This window comes from Hippocampus bargibanti, linkage group LG15 (genome assembly GCF_051943395.1).
Source record: "Hippocampus bargibanti isolate YZ-2025 linkage group LG15, ASM5194339v1, whole genome shotgun sequence".
Lineage (NCBI taxonomy): Eukaryota > Metazoa > Chordata > Actinopteri > Syngnathiformes > Syngnathidae > Hippocampus > Hippocampus bargibanti.
The window spans coordinates 10,788,662-10,809,466 of NC_142748.1; the positions used below are offsets into that span (position 1 = coordinate 10,788,662).

At 45.1% G+C, this 20,805-nt stretch overlaps 2 protein-coding genes across 3 annotated transcripts in view; both read left to right on the top strand.

Moving 5' to 3' along the window:
* LOC148887830 (transient receptor potential cation channel subfamily M member 4-like) lies at positions 1 to 19,296 on the top strand. The gene is made up of 29 exons (XM_089015519.1): positions 1 to 209; positions 2,363 to 2,424; positions 2,518 to 2,695; positions 3,767 to 3,947; positions 4,023 to 4,192; positions 4,820 to 4,997; positions 7,459 to 7,523; positions 7,607 to 7,840; positions 8,240 to 8,342; positions 8,432 to 8,553; positions 8,635 to 8,916; positions 9,013 to 9,114; positions 9,475 to 9,603; positions 10,335 to 10,464; positions 11,340 to 11,485; positions 11,560 to 11,672; positions 11,765 to 11,881; positions 12,744 to 12,793; positions 12,864 to 13,102; positions 13,726 to 13,841; positions 15,312 to 15,444; positions 15,520 to 15,694; positions 15,769 to 15,934; positions 16,437 to 16,618; positions 16,710 to 16,842; positions 16,910 to 16,982; positions 17,665 to 17,758; positions 17,843 to 17,934; positions 19,156 to 19,296. The coding sequence occupies exons 1-28, from the start codon at positions 150 to 152 to the stop codon at positions 17,863 to 17,865; spliced, it is 3,756 nt and encodes a 1,251-aa protein (XP_088871645.1). The 5' UTR covers positions 1 to 149; the 3' UTR covers positions 17,866 to 17,934; positions 19,156 to 19,296.
* Positions 19,195 to 20,805, top strand: part of LOC148887831 (uncharacterized) — a 9,013-nt gene continuing 7,402 nt past the window's right edge. For both annotated transcript variants that reach the window (XR_016117554.1, XM_089015548.1), the window contains exons 1-4: positions 19,195 to 19,332; positions 20,140 to 20,301; positions 20,379 to 20,417; positions 20,497 to 20,673. Coding sequence is in view for 1 of the 2 variants with exons in the window: in XM_089015548.1 (XP_088871674.1) it covers positions 20,253 to 20,301; positions 20,379 to 20,417; positions 20,497 to 20,673 (265 nt within the window). In the remaining variant the exon portion in view is untranslated. The remainder of the gene's footprint in view (positions 19,333 to 20,139; positions 20,302 to 20,378; positions 20,418 to 20,496; positions 20,674 to 20,805) is intronic.

Here is a 20,805-nt window from a genome sequence, read left to right on the forward strand (position 1 = left end):
CTTCGCCTTCCTTTCTTCCTCCGTTTTGGACTGACAGAGAAACTAAAATCGGAAGGGGAAATAGTAAGTGAATCATGGTCAGAAAAGATGCGGAACTGAGTGTTTTTCCTGGCATCTTCCCATGAGTCGAAAGGGTGAAAAAAGGAAGCATGAGAGACACGGGAGACACGACAGAAGGCGGACATAAAAACAAATCTGAAAAGGACCAGGTGAGAAGGGGAAGTTTTGCAATTGTTGTGGAGGAACTTGAACTTGTGAAAGTCGCCACATGAAAGGGAGTCACAATGGCGCTTTGCTAGCAACCGGCAAACCATTTCATTGACACAATTTACGTCTTCCTTATCAAACACGAGTGCAATTTCGTCGTAAAATTTATTCGGGTAAACGTTGGCGTTTGGCCAGTGTACTCCCAATTGTCGGCTACCGTGTAAAGCGGCTGGAGTGTCACATATTAGCCGAACACTGTTCGGCTAACCTGTGACACTAATATTGTTTAGCTAACAATGGCGACTATCGGAATTTAGTCGTAATATATATACTGTATATATTTTTGTTTCTTCAACCTGTAAACTCGGTGCTCTCGGTGTCGTGTGAGGTATTTTCCGCCCAACGTGACCCGACTTGTAGTTTGGAATCGACAACGGGTTAAACTTCGGGAAAACGTCCCTCCATGTTCGTCGAACTTCAAAGAAAGCGAGAAAGTACAATATCAACGTACATATAAACTGCATGGCCGCGTTCCAAATAGCTTTGAAATTGACGCTTGCTGAGATGTAGCCCACTGGTTTCACCCAGTGGGACTTGTTGAAACAACTAAATGGAACCATGCCCTTTTCCTACTCCTATAATATCACAATATATTTTTGGGATTATTTTGTAATTTATTGGATTGGATTGGATTTATTAGTCTCGTAATGGAGAAATTTACATTTCACAAGAGCAAAGTTATGAAAGGAAGATAAAAGGAATGAAAGAAGTAGGAAAACAAAATACATGAGTTACTGGAAAGGCAGCCATTCTCGCGGCGCCATCTTGAAGTCAAAAGAACAAAAAAAAACTAAATAACAAATAATATGACAACACAAAGGGTTCAAAAAAGGTCCTATTTGCAATTTAGGATGTATTTTGTTCCTGTATTTTGTTTTTCTACTTGTTCCTTTCCTTTCCTCATCCTTTCATAACTTTATGCCGCGGTGTAATGTAAATTTCTCCACAGTGAGACTAATAAAAGGCAAATCTAATGTCATTTTTTTACTTCTAACCTTGGCACGTCTCAAACCTTCACACTGTGTTCACATGCACACATTGGGGCAAACTGCAGCAGCTTGCCATAAGTCACAGTCAAGTGCTTTAACTCTGAATGCCTCACCAGTGTAACAGCAGCTATTTTCAAAGAACTGAAGGCAACGTGCCAAAGTTTGAGTTTCCATCTCCAACGTGCTCAAGTACTGTAAATAAAACGACTTTATTACAGTTACACAGTTTATTTCTTTAATTATAATACCATAGCACATTTATTATACATAAAATAAGGTATAGTTTGTGTAGTTTTAAGGCTTAAAAAATTAGAAAGTAGAAAATTATGATTTATGGAGACCTGGGAACAGATTATTCTCATTTTAATGGTTTCCTAAGGGAAATTAATTTTTGGGAAACACACTTTTCACCTTACACACTGTCTGGGAACCAATTAAGTTCATAAGCCAATGTATCACTGTAGAAAGAAAGAAACCAAAAGTATGTGCCGTGGTAGTTCCTTTATTTCTTTACGATTGAATAAATAAATAAATAAAAACACAACAATAAAAGTCGAAGATTGTACAATGACATAATATGAACTCATTCACTGCCATAACTGAATTCAGGAATTGAAAATATGACGTGGATCGCCATTTCCCAATTTTTTTCGGATTTTTTTTTTTACATGCGGTGCCGATAAAACGCTGGTCAGACCTCCGGCAATGTTTTTTCCCGTTCCAGAAGGGGGCAGGGTTTCCCTTTTTTATGTTAGCGCTTTGTTCCAGCTATAGCTGTTGTTAAATTATTATTATTATTATTATTAGCTATCTATTAGCTCACTAGCTAACTAGCTTTCTGTCTATTTGAGTTACTTCCGGATTGAGTGAACGCTGGCGCGTGTGGCTGCCGCTGCTCACCCACAGAAAAATGTATCCCTTGACCTTGAGAGTTTTGAAAGGCGCTTATAAATATAATGTATTATTGTTATTATTATAAAAAGTCTGGTGCATTTTCGCAGTTGTTTGTTCTTACCAGCTGAGGTTAGCCTAAATTATTAGCGAGATAAATTCCTTGTGGGTTCAACATACTCGGCTAATAAAGTTGATTGTGTGTCTGATTCCAGAGCTGGATCCCTAAAATCTTCAAGAAAAGAATTTGCAGCACATTTGTGGAAGATTCTTTAAGGTACTGCGACATGAGCATCGCACCCCCCCTCTCCCCCCCCCTCGTTGCTAAGCTATGCGCTTTCATTGACTTGAATGGCTTTGTTTCTCTTAGCAATGGCGCCTTGTGCCAGTGCGGGGGCACCAGAGATACCCATGCCTCCGTGGCTCTTGGCGACTTTTTCAGCACGGCCATCGTCAATCACTGGGATAGCGCTCAGCACTCCTCCGAGTACCCGACGGACGCCTTCGGGGAGCTGCAGTTTGCCGGCGCTAGCAAGAGGCACAGCTACGTAGGTGTTTTTTTTTTTTACTACGGGCCACATTGTGGTGACGGTTTCCCCTCGAGGGCCGTTAGGAATTTTAGCGAAACCATTAGAATGTTTAATCTCCTCCACATATTACATATAGAACGTAAAAAAATATAGATTTGGCTATTTGACTGGCTAGCTATTAGCTATCTAGTTGGCTAGCTATTAGCTGTCTAGCTGGCTGGCAGCTGGCTTGCCGGCTATCCATTAGCTAGCTGTTAGCTGTCTCGCTGGCTGACTGTTAGCTGGCTAGCTGTTGGCTGGCTATCTATTAGCTATTTATTAGCTATCCATTAGGTTGCTAGCTGGCTATCTGTTGGATATTAGCTGGCTGGCTGGCTGTTGGCGATCTGGCTATCTATTAACTATTTATTAGCTATCCATTAGCTAGCTGGTTAGGTATTGGCTGTCTAGCTGGCTGGCTGTAAGCTGTCTAGCTGGCTAGCTGTTGGTTATCTCGCTATGTATTAGCTATTTATTAGCTATCCATTAGCTAGCTAGCTAGCTTTCTATCTATTTGAGTTACTTCGGGGTTGAGTGAACGCTGGCGCGTGTGACTGCCGCTGCTCACCCACAGAAAAACTTTATCCTGTGACTGTAAAGTTACCTTGAGAGTTTTGAATGGCGCTTAGAAATTAAATGTATTACAGTAAAGTCTCGTTATATCGATATCGGATATATCGATAGTCCCGGTTATATCGATCTTATTTCTATACACGCACGGAGAAAATTACATGCAAACAGGGTCGGATATATCGATAGTCCCGGTTATATCGATATTTTTTCGGACTCCCTTGGATATCGATATAACGAGACTTTACTGTATTATTATTATTAAAAAAAAATGAATAACTAGATTTCAAATCTGAAGTCAAGAATAATGATTTATTGTGATTTACACGGGACCATTTGAAAATTTGGTTGGGATTTTCGCAATCATCATGGAAATCGACATGCTAAATTTGCTTTCACTGGCCGAATCAAATCATGTGGCGGGCCAGATTTGGCCCCCGGGCCTTGACTTGGACACCTGCGCTTTAACGTGCACTGCAGTTCTTGCGGCTATCGTGGGACACGCCGCCGTCTATGGTCTACACCCTGATGACGGCCCACTGGGGACTGCCGGCGCCTAACCTGGTGGTGTCCGTGGTGGGCGGCGAAGGCCGGACCAAGGTGAAGACGTGGGTGCGGGAGGTCCTCAGGCAGGGTCTGGTCAAAGCCTCGCAAAGCACAGGTAACCTCAAATCAAGCGAGGGGGTCCGCAATTGTCGCTGTATGACCGCTGAAACGTGTTTTTGCGGCTTTTCAGGCGCTTGGATTTTGACGGCGGGCTTGCGCGAAGGCGTCGGAAGGTGCGTCGGAGAGGCGGTGAGGGACCACGCCACCGCAGCTTCTTCGGTTTCTCTCAACAAGGTGGTGGCTTTGGGCGTGGCCCCCTGGGGCCTGGTCCACAACCGGCAGCAGCTGGTCAATGAACAGGTTGGCTTTTATAATCATAATAATAATACATTTGATTTATAAGCACCTTTGAAAACTCTCAAGCTCACTTTACAGTCACAGGATACATTTTTCTGCGGGTGAGCAGCGGCAGCCACACTCAACCCGCAAGTAACTCAAATAGATAGAAAGCGAGCCAGCTAGCTAGATAGATAGATAGATAGATAGATAGATAGATAGATAGATAGATAGATAGCCATATCTCTAGACAGCTAGATAGCTATCCAGCGAGCCAGACAGCTAATGGCTAGATAGCCATTCAGACAGACAGACAAACAGATAGCTAATTGATAATAGATAGCAAATAGCTAGCTAGCTAGCTAGGCGTTCAGCGTTCACTCAACCCGGAATTACTCAGATAGAAAGCGAGCCAGCTAGCTGATAGATAGCCATTTAGCTAATACCTAGTCAGCTAGATAGCTATCAAGCGAGCCAGACAGCTAATAGATAGACAGCTAGCTAGATAGCCATCCACACAGACCGACATTTCTCCATTTTCAGTTTCTGGAGCTCTCCCGGTCCTCGAGTCCGTCTTATCCATCTCGGCATCTACAATGGCGAGTTTCTTGACCTTTCATCCAAGTCTTCCCGTCATTCTTCTGCTCGCAGGGCAGTTTCCCTGCCAAGTATTACGTCCACAACACAACCCGGGACTCGTGCTGCCTGGATAACAACTATCAGGCTTTCCTGCTGGTGGATGACGGCAGCGTTGGGCGGAGAGGGGGCGAGACGGGCTTCAGGGCCAAACTGGAGGACTACATCTCCCACCAGCGCACCGGCATTTGGGGTAACTGCTTGCGTGTGAAAGGCAGCCCATTGTGCGCGATCATTTCATTTATTTATTGATTTATGACATTCAATCGGTGAGCTGAAGGTCAGCTGCCTCCATTGTCTTTACCACCCCCCACCACAACCCCACCTACACTATTATGATTGTTTCAAGTGTTTTTTCAAACCCGAATGAAAAGAAAGTACAGTTAGCGTCCCAGTCCCAGTACGCTAAGTTGCTACGTGTCGCGGCTAAGGGTGTATCTATGTTGTCTAAGCAACGGTCTAAGGCAATACAAGAGGTTGAAAAACTTCTGTTGATTTGGATTAACGAAAAGCAGATAGCAGGGGACAGTGTGAGTGAGGGTATTATCACGGAGAAAGCACGGCAACTTCACTTGGATATCAAGAGGCAACTACATCAACGATCATCACAAAGGTCAATAAAATGACTTTATTATACAGTACAGTTTATTTCTTTCATTACATATACAACAGCACATTTATTATACATAAAATAATGTATATTTCGTGTAGTTTTAAGGCTTATTTCGTAGAAAAATATGTTTTATGAGGACCTGGGAACAGATGATTCTCATTTTAATGGTTTCTTATGGGAAATAAATGTTTGGAAGATGAACTTTTCGCCTTACACACACTTTCTGGGAACCAATTAAGTTTGCAAACTGAGATATCACTATTTTGTGTAGTTTTAAGGTTTATTTCGTAGAAAATGATGTTTTATGGGGACCTGGGAACGGATTATTCTCATTTTAATGGTTTCTTATGGGAAATGAATGTTTGGAAGACAAACATTTTGCCTTACACACACTTTCTGGAAAACAATTAAGTTCATGAGCTGTATCACTATATTCCAATTTTTTTCTGAGGTAATATATTTTTATTATCCAGTACAAGTTATTTCTTTCATTTCAATACAATAGCACATTTATTATACATAAAATAAGCTATATTTTGTGTATTTTTAAGGCTTAGTTAGTAAAAAAATATATCTTTTATGGGGACCTGGGAACGGATTATTCTCATTTTAATGGTTTCGTATGGATAATTAATGTTTGGAAGACACACTTTCTGGGCACCAATTAAGTTCATAAACTGAGGTTGACTGTATCAACCTGACAATCCTAACATGGTTGGCAGCATTGACTGAGCGCTGTTGAAGTCTTTTGCGTCGATTCCTCCTGCCGAAGGCATGCGGATGCTATCTTTGCTATTTCGCGGCAGCCGCAGCGTGCCCGTGCTTGCGTTTCGCACGGCGCTTCTCGACGTGTAAAGTCAAGATGGGTGCAAGAGCGCAAATGTTCCAGATGCCTCCACAAAGAAAATATGGAAAATGCTAGTGGAAGAGTCTAAGCCATTTTTTTCCTCTTCTTTCTCCATAATTCTCTCCAAAATGTATGATATGAGTTAACGTGTGCATGCACACACAGAGACCCGCACGCCTAAATAATCGAGAGTATATCCTGATAACTATTTTCTGAGTTTCAATGTGATTTTATTTTGTCTAGACACAGCCACAACCCTTGTCTTGAGGGTGTGCACACTTTTGCAAACACGTCATTTCCTGATTTGACATTCCTGTGATGGCGGGATGCGGAAAAGGTTAAACATGCTGTCATGTGTTTTTTGCTATGAGCTAAAAGAAAACTCATTCAATGCCATTCACAAATTTATTCCGGAATTTGTTTTTCCTTGTTTGGGTGCAGATAAAGCGCTGGCCATGGCCTCAGGCCTTTCCACAAGCATTTTTCACATTTTAGCACTTTGTCCCAGCTTCAGCTGTTGTTAAAGTGCTCTATCAATCAATATGTATTGTATTGCATTGTGTTTTGTACATCTGCCCCCATTTCAAACTCAACTAACTCCAGACCCATATAATTTAGGGATTAACTCATTTTTACTGACGAAACTAGAGAATCTAAGGTTTCTTACGCTGCATTGATTGTTTATGTAGTCGTAAAACTCAATATTTTGTGGGCCTTAGAATTTTCGTGACAATGCCAAAAACCCTGGCACTGGAGTGGACACATTTTTGCACATTTCTGGCAGTGAATGAGTTAAATTTGCAAATAATAATAATAATAATAATAATAATAATAATAATAATAATAATCTTTCATTTCTAAGCGCCTTTTAAAACTCTCAAGGTCACTTTACAGTCACAAAATCGTTTTTTTCTGCGGGTGAGCAGCGGCAGCCACATGCGCCAGTGTTCACTGGACCTGGAAGTAACTGAAATAGACGGAACGCTAGCTAGCTAACAGGTAATAAACAGCCAGATAGACAGTAAGCTAACTAGCTAGCTACCATATAGCTAATAAATAGCCAGCAATTGGACAAATATGTCCCCAAAACGTATTTTACAGCCACTGTCGATATGAAAATGAAACGATCTCTGCGGCAATATTGTTGACCTTTGCATTAATAGTTCCCCCTTTACTATTTTTCTCAAATTTTAGGCAGCGGCAGTATCGACATCCCAGTTCTTTGCATGCTGGTCTCTGGGGACGCCAGCCTGCTGGAGGTAAAGCCCCGTCGCTTTTTCATGCGCGTGTGTACACATCGAAAGACCCTTAAGACCCTTCTGGATCCACCCTCTGGTACCAGAGGGTGGATCTCTCCCTGAAGAGCTCCATGCCCTGGTTGGTGCTAGCGGGCTCAGGCGGCATGGCCGACTTCCTGAGCGACCTGGTGAAGAACGTGTCGTCTACGCCCGTCGTTCCCTCTTGTGGCGAAGGCGACGCGGAGGCGGGGCCTAGCGTGGATCTGAAAGACCGAGTGGCGGAACGGGTTCGCAAATACTTTCCCTCCGAAGCCGAGACCGACAAACTTGTTGAGCATGTAAGTGCAGCACCTTGTCACACAACTCCGTAATTGCTTTTGTTTGCATTGGATTAGCCTTTATTAGTCTCGCAAAAGTGAAAGGAAAGGAAGAAGTAGAAAAACAAAATACAGGAGCTGCTCTAAAGGCAGCCACTGTCGTGGTGCTATCTTGAAGTCAAAACAACAACAAAAACAGTTGATCAGGGACATCATGGTGTAATGTGCACGTCTGCTCCAAGCTAATTGTTGAAAGTAAACACGAAGCTGTAGCATCCATTGACCAAAACAGATTGTCTCACATCTCCTGTCTAAAGTCAATCCGCTTCAATTCCAAGCCGCGACAATTCTTTGCTGACTGTTTTTTTTATTGTTCAAGCGTCTGTCTCCGACGCAATGTCTCAAAGTGTCCGTCCCCAGGCTCTGAGCATCTACCAAAACAAAGACCTGATCACCGTTTACCACGGCGAGCAGGAGGGCCCCAATGATTTTGACACGGTGCTCCTCAAAGCTCTGGTGGGAGGTAAGGTCCGCCGAATACGCCGTCCTCACGTAGGACGGCGGACACGTTACGCCCGGACAGCTAACTCAAAACGCCGCGCCACTTCCCAGCGTCCAAGCAGCGCGTATCCGTCGACCACAGCCCGTACAACGAAGAGCTAAAGCTGGCCGTCACCTGGAACAGGGTGGACATCGCCAAGAGCGAACTCTTCAACGGCGACATCCAGTGGCGGGTGAGTCGCGACGCGCCACTTCCAAGTCAAGCGTCGCCTTTCCCGAGTCCTCAACTGGCGACGCTTCCGCCCGTCCGACAGTACGAAGACCTGGAGGACTCCATGACGGACGCCCTGGTCAACGACAAACCTCAGTTTGTGCGCCTCTTCACGGAGAACGGCCTCAACATCCTGGACTACCTGACCTACGGCCGCCTTGAGGGCCTTTACAGATCGGTGGCCGACGGGACGCTTCTTTACCAGCTACTGCAGCGCCGCCTGCTGGAGAGACTCGGTACGCCGTCGCACCTGCAGGAGGCCGCCGGCAAAGGGGCGGCTGAGAAAATTCACAGCGGACCGGTGACCGAGCTCTGTCTTTTCGAGGTGATTTGTTTACTCGTCGGGAACGTACGTCCATTGTCATTTTTTGGGCGGTTTGACTCCTATTTTGTCACCCCCCCCCCACTTCCTCCGAAACAGGTGTCCAGAGTACTCGAATTGTTAATGGGCGACGTCTGCCAGCCGTTCTACTACGCCCCGCTGGATTTGGAGCAAATCACGTCCAAAAGGAGGGCCATGAGGGTATTCTCCATCGCTTTTTTTTAAAGACCACGTCCTTGAAATTGAATTTGCAGAGTATTTGGCTCATCAAAAACGAGTCCAAGTCGTTAATTATCTGTTAAAACCACAAAAACCGAGTTGAGTGTCAGTAAAAAGTTGTAGAGCACCATAACGTGGGAAACACTGCCCTCCAGTGGTACTTGTAGCGCGTTGCACTTGACAATACAGTACAGGGCAATATTCTCCAAATATATTAGGCCTGAAAATATTGCTGTAAATGTTTATATTTCATGTAAAATATTTCTAATGCATCTAAAAGTGTGTAGCAAGGGCCCTTCCCGTCCTGTCGCCTCCATTTTTTATTGTTTTTTTCTCTTTCAGCGCGCTAGTAAGCTTCTGCGTGGAGATTGCCTGTACCGAGAGAAGCGCTGCCTTTTCCCCTGGGCTTCGCTTTTCATCTGGGCCGTCCTCCAGAACCGCAGCGAAATGGCCACTTTCTTCTGGGAGATGGTAACCCGACCAAACTTCGCAAGATGGGATTGCTTTTGATGAATTGAAAACTTGATTGGATTGGATTGGATTGGATTGGATTGGATTGGATGTACCTTTATTTGTCTCGCTGTGGAGAAATATATTTCACAGCAGCAAAGTTATGAAAGGAAGAAGTCGAAAAAACTAAATACAGGAGCTGCTGGAAAGAAATAACACAAAATAACAAATAATATGACATCACAAAGACATGACTTCAACATTTGCTGTACCCTCTTTGTGACATGAAGCAGTTCCAGATGAAAGAGGAGAGGATCAAAGCGTCTTTTTCAGCAGTGGATTAGGGACATCTACTACAAGCTAAATGTTGAAATTGATATAATATAGACCTAGTGGCGAAGCAATATCACAAAATTGGATTTGAAGTATCTGAAATATAGAATTAAATACATCATTCTTATGTGTAAATATGGAAATGTGCTACTCAATTCATTCAATTTATTCAATTCATAACTTTGCTGCTGTGAAATGTAAATTTCTCCACTACGAGACTAATAAAGGCAAATCCAATCCAATTCTGTGTTTATGTTTATTTCGGGACATTCAGTGTATTAGCTAATTAGCTATCTGGCTAGCTATCTATTAGTAAAATAGCTATCGAGCTAGATATCTATTGGCAATCTACTCGGCGCTTCTAAATGAAATCTATTCTTCTTCTTATTATGAATTGGGCTTATTTTGGTTGTTTCCAGGCAGGAGAGTCGGTCCTGAGCGCGCTGAGTGGCTGCAAAATGTTGAGGGAACTTTCCAAACTGGAGATTGAGACGGAAACCAAACTCTCGATGAAAGAGTTGGCCCAGAAGTTTGAGAACCTGGCGCACGGTAAGAACCAGGAATGTGGTCCAACTGGACTTTAGACCAGGGGCGTCAAACATACGGCCCGGGGGCCGGAACTGGCCCCCAAGGAAGTTTGATCAGGCCCGCAGGATCATTTAAAAGTGGGGGAAAAAATGCAAGAACGACATGGGATTGATAATTTTCATGAGGTGCAATTCAAGGATTGTCCACTAGAGGGCAGAGAGACACTTTTTCGATCAACATAGAAGAAAACAGCGGTGGGTTTTTTTCAACACACTCATTAGCCAAAATGTAGAATTTTCAATGAAAAATGAACCATGTCATATTTTTACTGAGATGTGTGTTTTGAAGGAAATAGATGCATTTATTGAGCCATATTAAATATTGCTCAAGATAAACATTAAAATAGTCAGTTTAGAATATTTAATTCTGTTCAAAATTGTTAAAACATTAAATGTAACTGTTAACGCTAATACTGTATTCGCTTGTAATATTCTAACCTAAGTTTTCAACAAGTTTCGGTATTGAAGGAATAATAATAATAATAATACTACATATCATTTCTAAGGGAATTTCAAAACTCTCAAGGTCACTTTACAGTCACAGGATACGTTTTTCTGTGGGTGAGCAGCGGCAGCCACACGCGCCAGCGTTCACTCAACCCGGAAGTAACTCAAATAGATAGAAAGCTAGCTAATATATAGGTAATGTGGTTATTTATTGCATGTATGGTGTCATTTTAATGGTCCGGTATGTATGGTGGCCATATGTGGCCCACAATGTGAAATGAGTTTGACACCCCTGCTTTAGACGCTTATACGGCTCAACTTTGACCTTTTGTGGTGAAGTTTGACCCAAAAAACAGAGTTTGTTACTTTTGCCTCATTGTTTATTTCCAGACGTTTTCAGTTCGTGTTACCGAAGCAACGAAAGTCGATCGTTCACGTTGCTGATTCGCAAGTCGCCGGTCTGGGGCGGGACCACGTGCCTCCAGATGGGAATGAGTGCCGACGCTCGCCTTTTCTTCAGCCACGATGGCGTTCAGGTTGGCCCCGTTGGGTTCCGTCCAGCTCAATTCCGAACGAGCACATCGCCCAGGGACTTTTTTTTTTTGCGCAGTCTCTATTGTCCCAGATCTGGTGGGGCGACATGAAGAGGAACACCGAGGTGTGGAAATTGCTGCTGACCTTCTTCTGCCCGTTCCTCTGCTACACCAACTTGATCTCCTTCAGGTAACGCCAAGCCGACGACCTCCTTTCTTCAATTGAGAAAGATCCCCCGAAAATCTGCGCTTGATACCATGTGACATTAGCGCCTCTTGCAGGACGTCGGAGGATCACCAACAGGAGAAAGACGTAAAGCCCACCGAGGACGCGCTGGGCCGAGACAACGACAGCCTCTACGGCACCACCATCTTTTCCTTCTCCGACATTAAGCACATGTAATCCAATACGGTCCAACCACAAACACCCTCACCGCCTTTTTTTAAAAAAGAAAACATGTCATTTAAAAGACAACCGACACCTCCGGACAAGCTGCGTCCATAACTTGTAAAATGGCTTCAAATGACTTCGAATGAGCGCATTTAAAAAAGATTCCAGCGCATATTTTACCTTTTAAGACTGGCGCTGAATATTCAGGAAGTCGTGACGTCACGGAGGGAACGCCCCTAACCGACAAAGCGACACACGATGCATTTTTTTGTCTGAAAATCGCAAAGTTAATTAGAAGGAAAGCGACAAAAATAACGGCATGGTGAAGCGTTGTGTGTCGCATTCAATTGCGGTAACACGCATTAAGAAGGTGTAAGTTGACACCAATTCCCAGCGGACAAATCAGCCCATTTCCAACGGAGCTCGGGCGCCATCTTGTGAGTCCGGACTTTTTGAATTGATACGGAAGGACTTCTTTTATCGATTGCAAACATTGATGCTTTCCTCTTCAGAACTATTTGAATCATATTCATAACCGGATGAGTAACGAGAAATCTCTGAACTCTCTGAAGCCATTGTTTTGATTCTGGAGCGAGGCAGTTTGTGAAGGAGTATCCTGCCGTGATGTCACGAACGAGGGGGCTGGACTTCCTGAATCCGCCCAGTTTTGAGCTCATTTCGTGGCAGTTATGGAACACTTGAAATCATTTTTCTTGATGTTTTGCATTTGACTCAAAATATCAGCCTGCGTGTTTTGGCTATTTTCGATGCTATAAAACGTTTTTTCTGATGGCAGTTAGGAAACCAAAAAAAAAATGGTGTAGGTTTGGTTTGACCCAACTAAAAACAGTGTTGTGCTCCCACCACCAGCGAAGCGGACACCCAAGGAGTGTACACCCCCAGAACCGCCACCATTAAAGGTGAGTGAGCGTCCCCCCCCCCCACCTCTTCGAAATACCCGTTGAGGCCACCAACCGCCATTTTGTTCAGGTCGCCCCCTGTCGCCGAAAGTTCCCGAGCGTCCGTTCGTGGTGTCCAGATGGCGTCAGTTCTGGTTCGCCCCCGTCACGTCCTTTTTGGGCAACGTCCTCATGTACTTCCTCTTCCTGCTGCTTTTCGCTTACGTGCTGCTGGTGGATTTCAAGCCGCCGCCGCCGGCGGGTCCCGCCATCACCGAGCTGGTGCTTTATTTCTGGGTCTTCACCATCGTCTGCGAGGAGATACGAGAGGTAAATGACGTCCAAAGTCTACCCCGCTGGCCATTTTGATCTTTATTTTTAGAATAAGAATAATTTCATTCAAACATTTCATTTATAAGCGCCTTTCAAAACTCTAAAGGTCACTTTACAGCCGCGGGATATTTTTTTTTGTCTGTGGGTGAGCAGCGGCAGCCACACGTGCCAGCATTCACTGAACCCGGAAGTAAGTCACATAGATAGAAGGCTAGCTAGATAATAGATAGCCAATAGATTGCTAATTGATAGACAGCTAGCTAGGTAGCTGTATAACTAATAGAGAGCCACCTAGATAATTAGCGAGCCAGCCAGATGGCTAATAGATGGCCAGCTAGGTAGATAGCCAGCTAGGTAGCTAGCTATATAGCCAGCTAGATAGCCAGCGAGACAGCAAATATATAGCCAGTTGGGTAGCCCGCTAGATAGCTAGCGAGCCTGCCTGATATCTAATGGACAGCTAATAGACAGCAAATAGATAGCTAGCTAGGTAGCCAGCCAGATAGCAAATAGATAGCTAGCAAGCTAGCCATCCAGATAGCTAATAGACCTGAAATAATTCCTTTTTCCACTCATCTGACACGTTTTCTAGCACGTCTTCTGCAATTTGTCTTTCCCAGACCTTCTTTTTAGGCACAATGACTTTACGCCAGAGACTGCGGATCTACATCCAGGACGTGTGGAACAAGTGCGACCTCACCGCCATCATCCTGTTTCTTATTGGCTTGGTTTGCAGGTAACGCTGATTCGCACGCAAAAAAACAATTTGGTTTCCACCTGCGCGAAGGCGCCTTCTCGTCATATTTGGGCCACGCCACTTCTTGGTATCCTCACAATGATGTTGACTCATTTTCAGAGTTGGCTGCCTTCCATCTTGGCTTTGCACCTGAATACCGTTTGTCGCAAGCTCTCTAATGGGTGTGAGGTTTTGTTTTTTTTAATCGAGGATAATGATAAGCAAACACGGTGCTTGTATGCCGGTTTTAATTTTCCAGTTCAAGAGTTCAAACGAGTGGTAGTCATCATGTCACTTTTGCTTGTGTCTTTAAAACAACACCTGCGACACGCTAACATGACAGACAGGTACACATCTCAGCCAACAATGGCTTTCTGGGTGAGACGTTAATATGCCAACGGCTCCTTCACAGAAATCAAAATACCGTCAGCAAAGAAAAACAAAAAAGACAAAATAAATCCCGCCCCTTCTCGTCACTTAGACACACCTCTGGGAAAATATACAATACAGGTAACAACCGACTTACGACAGAGTTCCGTTCTGACCAGACGGTTGTAAGTCGAAGTGGTCGTAAGTCGAAATCCATTCAAAATGCTGGAGGCTAAATGGCTCGTAAACTGGTGCCATCACACAGTCGATTGCTGTGCGAGTGAGATGCTGGCCGGCTGGCCAAAATTGTTGTACGGGTTGACGGCGTGCTAGCGCGTTGCGGTGCCAGGCGTAGAATTAAAATGTAAAAAATAGGGTCTGGATGTCGTGGTCGTAAGTCGAGCTGGTCGTAAGTCGGATGTTACTTGTATTTGTGTTTAATCACACTTAACACTTTTTGAGTCAAAAAAATAATTTTGATCAAATGTTTATTTAATTTACATGTTAAGTTGCAATTTTTATTTTTAATCTGCGCATTGGCCATTATGCTAGCATTGATTGTAGTCGCTAGCATTGATTGGCCGGTCGCTAATGAAACAAACCCGTAGGCACCATTGGATAGGATTAGCCTTTATTAGCTCACAGTGCAAAGATTGACATTTCACACCTGCAAAGTGATGAAAGTAAGAGGAAAGGAAGAATTAAAAAAACAAAATACAGGAGCTGCTGTTAAGACAGCCGCTCACGCGGTGCCATCTTGAAGTCAAAACAACAAAAAAACTAAATAACAAATAATCACTTCCTGCACCCTGTTTGTTGCATGAATCAGTTCTAGATGAAAGCGGAGAGCATCAAAGCGTCATTTTCACCAGTGGATCAGGGACGTCATGGTGAAATGACGTCTGTGATGCTACAAGCTAAATGTTGAAAGCAAGCACAAAGCTGTAGCATCCATTGCCCAAAATCTCCTGTCGCATCTCCTGTCGCACGTCGATCCGCTTCAATTCCAAGCAGCGACCGTTCCGCATCCGCATCAACGCTCCTTTCGTCTCATGGCACGACCATTCCTGCTTTTTTAAGTCCAGTCGGCTTCCGTTTCAGGATGTTCGGCGCCTCCTACGAATTTGGCCGTGACGTGATGTGCGTGGACTACATGGTCTTCACGTTACGCCTCATTCACATCTTTGCCATCCACAAACAGTTGGGACCGAAAATCATCATCGTGGGAAAGATGGTGAGCGCAAAAGCAAGACGCGAGGAAGCGCCATCAAGCGTTGACATTTGGATTCTTGTTCTTGTTGCGCTTCAGATGAAGGATGTGTTCTTCTTCCTGTTCTTCCTGGGGGTGTGGCTCATGGCCTACGGCGTCGCCAACCAGGCTTTGCTGTACTCGTACGACCCGCGACTGGATCGCATCTTCCGCCGGGTTTTCTACAGGCCCTATTTGCACATTTTCGGACAGATCCCCGTTGAAGAAATGGACGGTAGGGGGCGCCCTTGCGCAAATATCACCCAAAGACCATGACGGACCTGAACCGAAGCGTCTCTTGGTCTGCAGTGGGGAAGCACTGGGACATGGCCTGCACCGACAACGCCACGCTAATCGACGGCGGCGCAGAGCCGTGTCGGATTACGTACAGCAACTGGCTGGTGGTCATCCTGTTGATGATTTATCTTCTGGTCACCAACATCCTGCTCATTAATCTTCTCATTGCCATGTTCAGGTACGTCTGTGTAAGCTCTCAGTCGTACAGTAGCGGTCCATCGATGAAAATGTTTCTTCAGCCGTCATCTCTACTTCTTTGAAGGTGTCGGACGTTTCGCTTCTCATCCGAGAGGCTTTGTCAGCGAACTAAAATGTTGCTGGTACTTTCGGCCCTATATCCCTACTGTCCAGAGGTGGCAGTACCAGACCTCTGCTATGATAGATCCCTGCGCTAAGGTTGGGGGGGAGCAGAGTACTATATCCCGAGGCTACACTGATTGCTTCTATTGTCCTGACTGATTATGGGTTCTACGACTGGCCTCATTGCCCCATTTGCTCTGGTATCACTTCATCAGCAGAACTAAGCCTATGTGGCAATGATCTAAGAAGCGAAACGTCCGACACCTTCAAAGAAGTACAGATGACGGCTGAAGAAACCTTCTCATCCATGTTCAAGTACGCGAATCGGGGCTACTCCAATTTCCAAAGGGAGGGTTTGTAACTTCTGCCTTGGTTTGCAGTTACACCTTCTCGGAGGTGCAGGCCAACAGCGACATCTACTGGAAGTTCCAGCGCTACAACCTGATCGTCCAGTACCACTCGAGGCCCTCGTTGGCGCCGCCCTTCATCATCCTCTCTCACCTCAACCTGTTCATCAAGAGGAACATCCGCAAGGTGTCTTCGGTCAAGATCCACCATTTTGGTCAGTCCCGTCCCGTCCCGTCCCGTCCCGTTCCGTCCGCATGAGCGTTGTCGCCGCCAAATGGATTGAGCGTCCGTTTGGGCGTCGCCAGTCTTGCAGCTCAAAGGCAAGGCGGCAAACCGACTCATGACCTGGGAGACCATTCAGAAGGAGGACTTCCTCACCGCTCAGAACAAAATCCAGAAGAGCAGCGACTCGGAGAGACTCAAGCGCATGTCCGCCAAGTGAGGAGGACCCCCTTTTTCGTTCGTTGCTTCCTTCTCTCCGACGTCAAATGGCTTCTCTTCGTAGGGTGGACGCTGTCATCAAACATCTGAGTGAAAACCGAGACTTTGACCACCGGCTCAGGACTTTGGAGAGTGAGGTAAAACTGACTCCGCCCCCCCTGCCCTCAGTCAAAAGGTCAATTGAAGGTCGCCGACATGGTATGAGGCCACCGAGATGAAATTACCCGTTGCATAATATATTATTATTATCAGTATATTATTATTTGTATGTTAGTATATTGTTATAATTACTTTAGTTATTATTATGGTTATTATGATGATTATCATGATTACTACCCGGCTGGCTATCTAGCTTGCTACTTAGCTGGCTATCTATTTGGATTTGCCTTTATTAGTCTCACAGTGGAGAAATTTACATTTCACAGCAGCAAAGTTTGCTGTCTATTAGCTAGCTGGCTATCTAGCTAGCTTACTAGCTTGCTATCTATTAGCTATCTGTCTGGCTCCCTAGCTATCTAGCTAGCTACCTAGCTGGCTGGCAATCTAGCTAGCTACATAGCTGGATATCTATTTGCTATCTATTGGCTATCTGGCAGGCTCGCTAGCTATCTAGCTGGCTCTGTGGTAGTTATATGGCTACCTATCGGCTCTCTAGCTTTCTATCTATTTGAGCTATTTCCGGGTTGAGTGAACGCTGCTCACCCACATAAAAACTTAGCCTGTGACTGTAAAGTGACCTTGAGAGTTTTGAAAGGCGCTTGTAAATGAAATGTATTATTATTATTATTATGTTATGATGATGCTATTTGTCTTCTGCAGATGGAATATTGCTCCAGCGCTCTCAGCTGGATCGTCGATACTTTGGCGCAAGGCGGCTCATTTAAACCCCCTCGTCCCCCCCCGAACCTGAGAGGTACGTTGGTAAAACTGCACCGGCGATACCGCTCGACGCTATTTCCCTTTCTCATCCCTCTCTTTCATTTTATTTCTCAAACAGATTCGTACACGGCATGTACGTGATGCTTTTTTTCGGGGAAGCTGGCCGTTGCCGTGCCAACAGCCTGCCGGACCGTATGATGAGCGTCCTCGGTAGGGGGGGGGGGGGGGGGGGGGGGGAATCATCCGTGGCCACGTTGGCTCGGTTTTTGGATGTTGGACTCGTTTTGTCTTTTGAAAGTTTGCCATTCATCAAGTTGTACATCTTATTTATAGCCTCCAACTGGATCATGTCAACACGCGTGTTGTTGCGTGTTCATTTATTGCCGAGCGTGTACCATTTGCTGCATTTTGGACTTTTCCCACGTGAGGCGCAATTGTTTGAGAATAAAAGCTCTCACCCTTTCCTGGCGTCTCTTCATACGTATGTGGCGCTACCCTGCTGTAGAATTATTATTATTATTATTGCCTCACCGCGCCTGCCGTCCATCAACAAAGACGCCTCATTTGTCATCGTCATCATAATAGTCAACCATTTTGAGAATCACCCGACTTTCAGAACCGGTTGAGAAATGTCTCCACGAAGTTCTTCAAATCACACGTGGCAGCTTAACGGAGCCTTCCAAATGATTTCCTGACATGATGTCGACTCAAGCGTATTTATGGGGCACTTAAAAACAACCGCCGCCACAATCATATAAACAATGAAAACGAATGAAGACCAAAGAAGAAGAAAACAGCCGTGTTAGCATGGATGGGCGCGGGTGTTGCTAATGTTTTGGCCTGTGAATGTCACTTGATGTAGTGCGATAATAATAATAATAATAATACATTTAATTTCTAAGCGCCTTTCAAAACTCTCAAGGACCCTTTACAGTGACAGGATTTTGTTTGTGTGTGAGCAGTGGCAGCCACTCTCGCACAGGGTGGGGGGCACAAATGATGGTGAGCAAATCATTGACGTTGCTTTTAATTGATTGACGTTACTTTCATTAGTATTCTATTTGCTATCTAGCTGGCTACCTAGCTATTAGCTATATATATAGCTAGCTGTGTAGCTAACTAGCTATTTAACTGGCTAGCTGGATATCTTTCTAGTTGGCTGGCTAGCTATCTATTGGCTATGTATTAGCTAGTTTTCTATCTATTTGAGTTACTTTTAGGTTGAGTGAACGCTGGCGCATGTGGCTGCCGCTGCTCACCCACAGAAAAACTTATCCTGTGACTGTAAAGTAAACCTTTTTTGAAAGGCGCTTACAAATGAAATGTATTATTATTATTATTGATCTACACCACAAATACAATTGAATGGGAGGGTGTAGACTTTTGATATTGGGCACAAACAATCACGGTGTCCTTTTTGTCTGCTTTCAGATCGTCCAGGAATGCCCCCACAATCCACCTCAAGTTCCTCGTCTAAGATGCCATTCCAACAGATTTCCAACATGGCGTCACCTCCGATGTGTTTCCAGTGGACGGCGGCCATCTTTCAGCGAGGCTTCTTTTTTCTAATGGCTCGTGTGCACAAAAACAAACCCAAGCAACGCCTGGGTAAATTCGCTGGACGGTGTTGTTGATACAACGCAAACCCACACTGACGACTGACTGGAGCGCAGGCCCAAACCGGTTTGGTTTGATGAGTTTTGATGCTGGCACCGAAGCTCTCGCTAAATCCACGCGATGAAAGGAATGCGCGCCATCTTGTTTTGGAAATTGTTTTCCATTTTTTGGGTTGTTATTGTGTTATTTCCCTGAGTTGACTGGTGCTTGTAAGAGGGAGCACACGCCTTCATCCCTTTATGGGCTTTGCGTCAGTTTACAAAAGATAGTCTTGCGTTGTTTGAACATTGGAAGACGCGGCTGATTGTGGCCGGACGCCTCAAAGGGAAGCACAAGACGGCGCCGGATTTCTTGCCAGGTGAAAGTTTTCTATTGTCCTGGCTGATTATGGGGTCTACGACTGGCCCGATTGCCCCATTTGCTCAGGTATCACCTTATCAGCACAACTAAGCCTATGTGGTCACGATCTAAGAAGTCTGTTATAAGCACCATCCAAATTAAACCTCACACCACACCATGGCGATTTAGTGAAGGGTTTTGCTGTTTGATAAAAATGGCTTCTTTTTAGTCATCGGGCCACTCCTGTACGACGGAGAGCTTACGCAGAGATGTTGTTAGATGACCCTGCGTCACTGTCGCACCAAAAAACAAAACAAAAAACCCCTCCCCCCCCCCCCACTGACCCCTCTTTCAACTTTGCTTTATTGTGACAGCAAAGCTGGACTTGAAACAAAGGAAGCAAATAAAAAAGCTGGCTCCCCGGCCCACATCAAGGTGAAATGTTGTGATTGTCCACAGATTGTCCCTCCAAGATCCCTCCCACTTTCAATCAAATGGTGGGATCGCCACCCATTTTCCATTTGTCCTCCCCGAATCGGTGATATCGACATCCTGGTTAGTTTCTGGGGAAGATGAGTCGCTCCCTGATTGCGCTGTGCCTCAATGTCCTCGTCCGTCACGGTGAGTGGACGCCAAAGGGGAGGGGGCGTGGGGGCTTTTTTTTCTTTGAGTCACCCGCCATCTTCTCCACGAATCAGCTACGACCAGTGAAGACGACTGGTGCTACACGGGCTGCGGTGAGTAAGTTGGGAAGCAAAATGGCAACGTGGACATTGCTTTGATTCACCCCCCCTCCCCCCCACCTCCGCCCTTGAGATCACACCCCAGAGCACTGGCCAGAACTGGACGGCTCCTTCTGCGGGGGTCAAAGGCAGTCCCCCGTCAACATCCTCGGCAGCCGCGTGGAGACGGACGCCAAGCTGGGCAACTTCTCGTTTGTCAACTGGTCGTCGCAGACTTCTTTCAAGGCCGCCATCAACACCGGGCACACAGGTCGGCTGATATCCAAGATTGGATGACCTCGCCCCTTTTCGGGCGCTTGGGACTCACCTTCGAGAGATGGGAATTCCGGCCCTTTCCGATCCAAATGGCTCCTCCGTTTTTTTTAATCAATTAATTTACTCA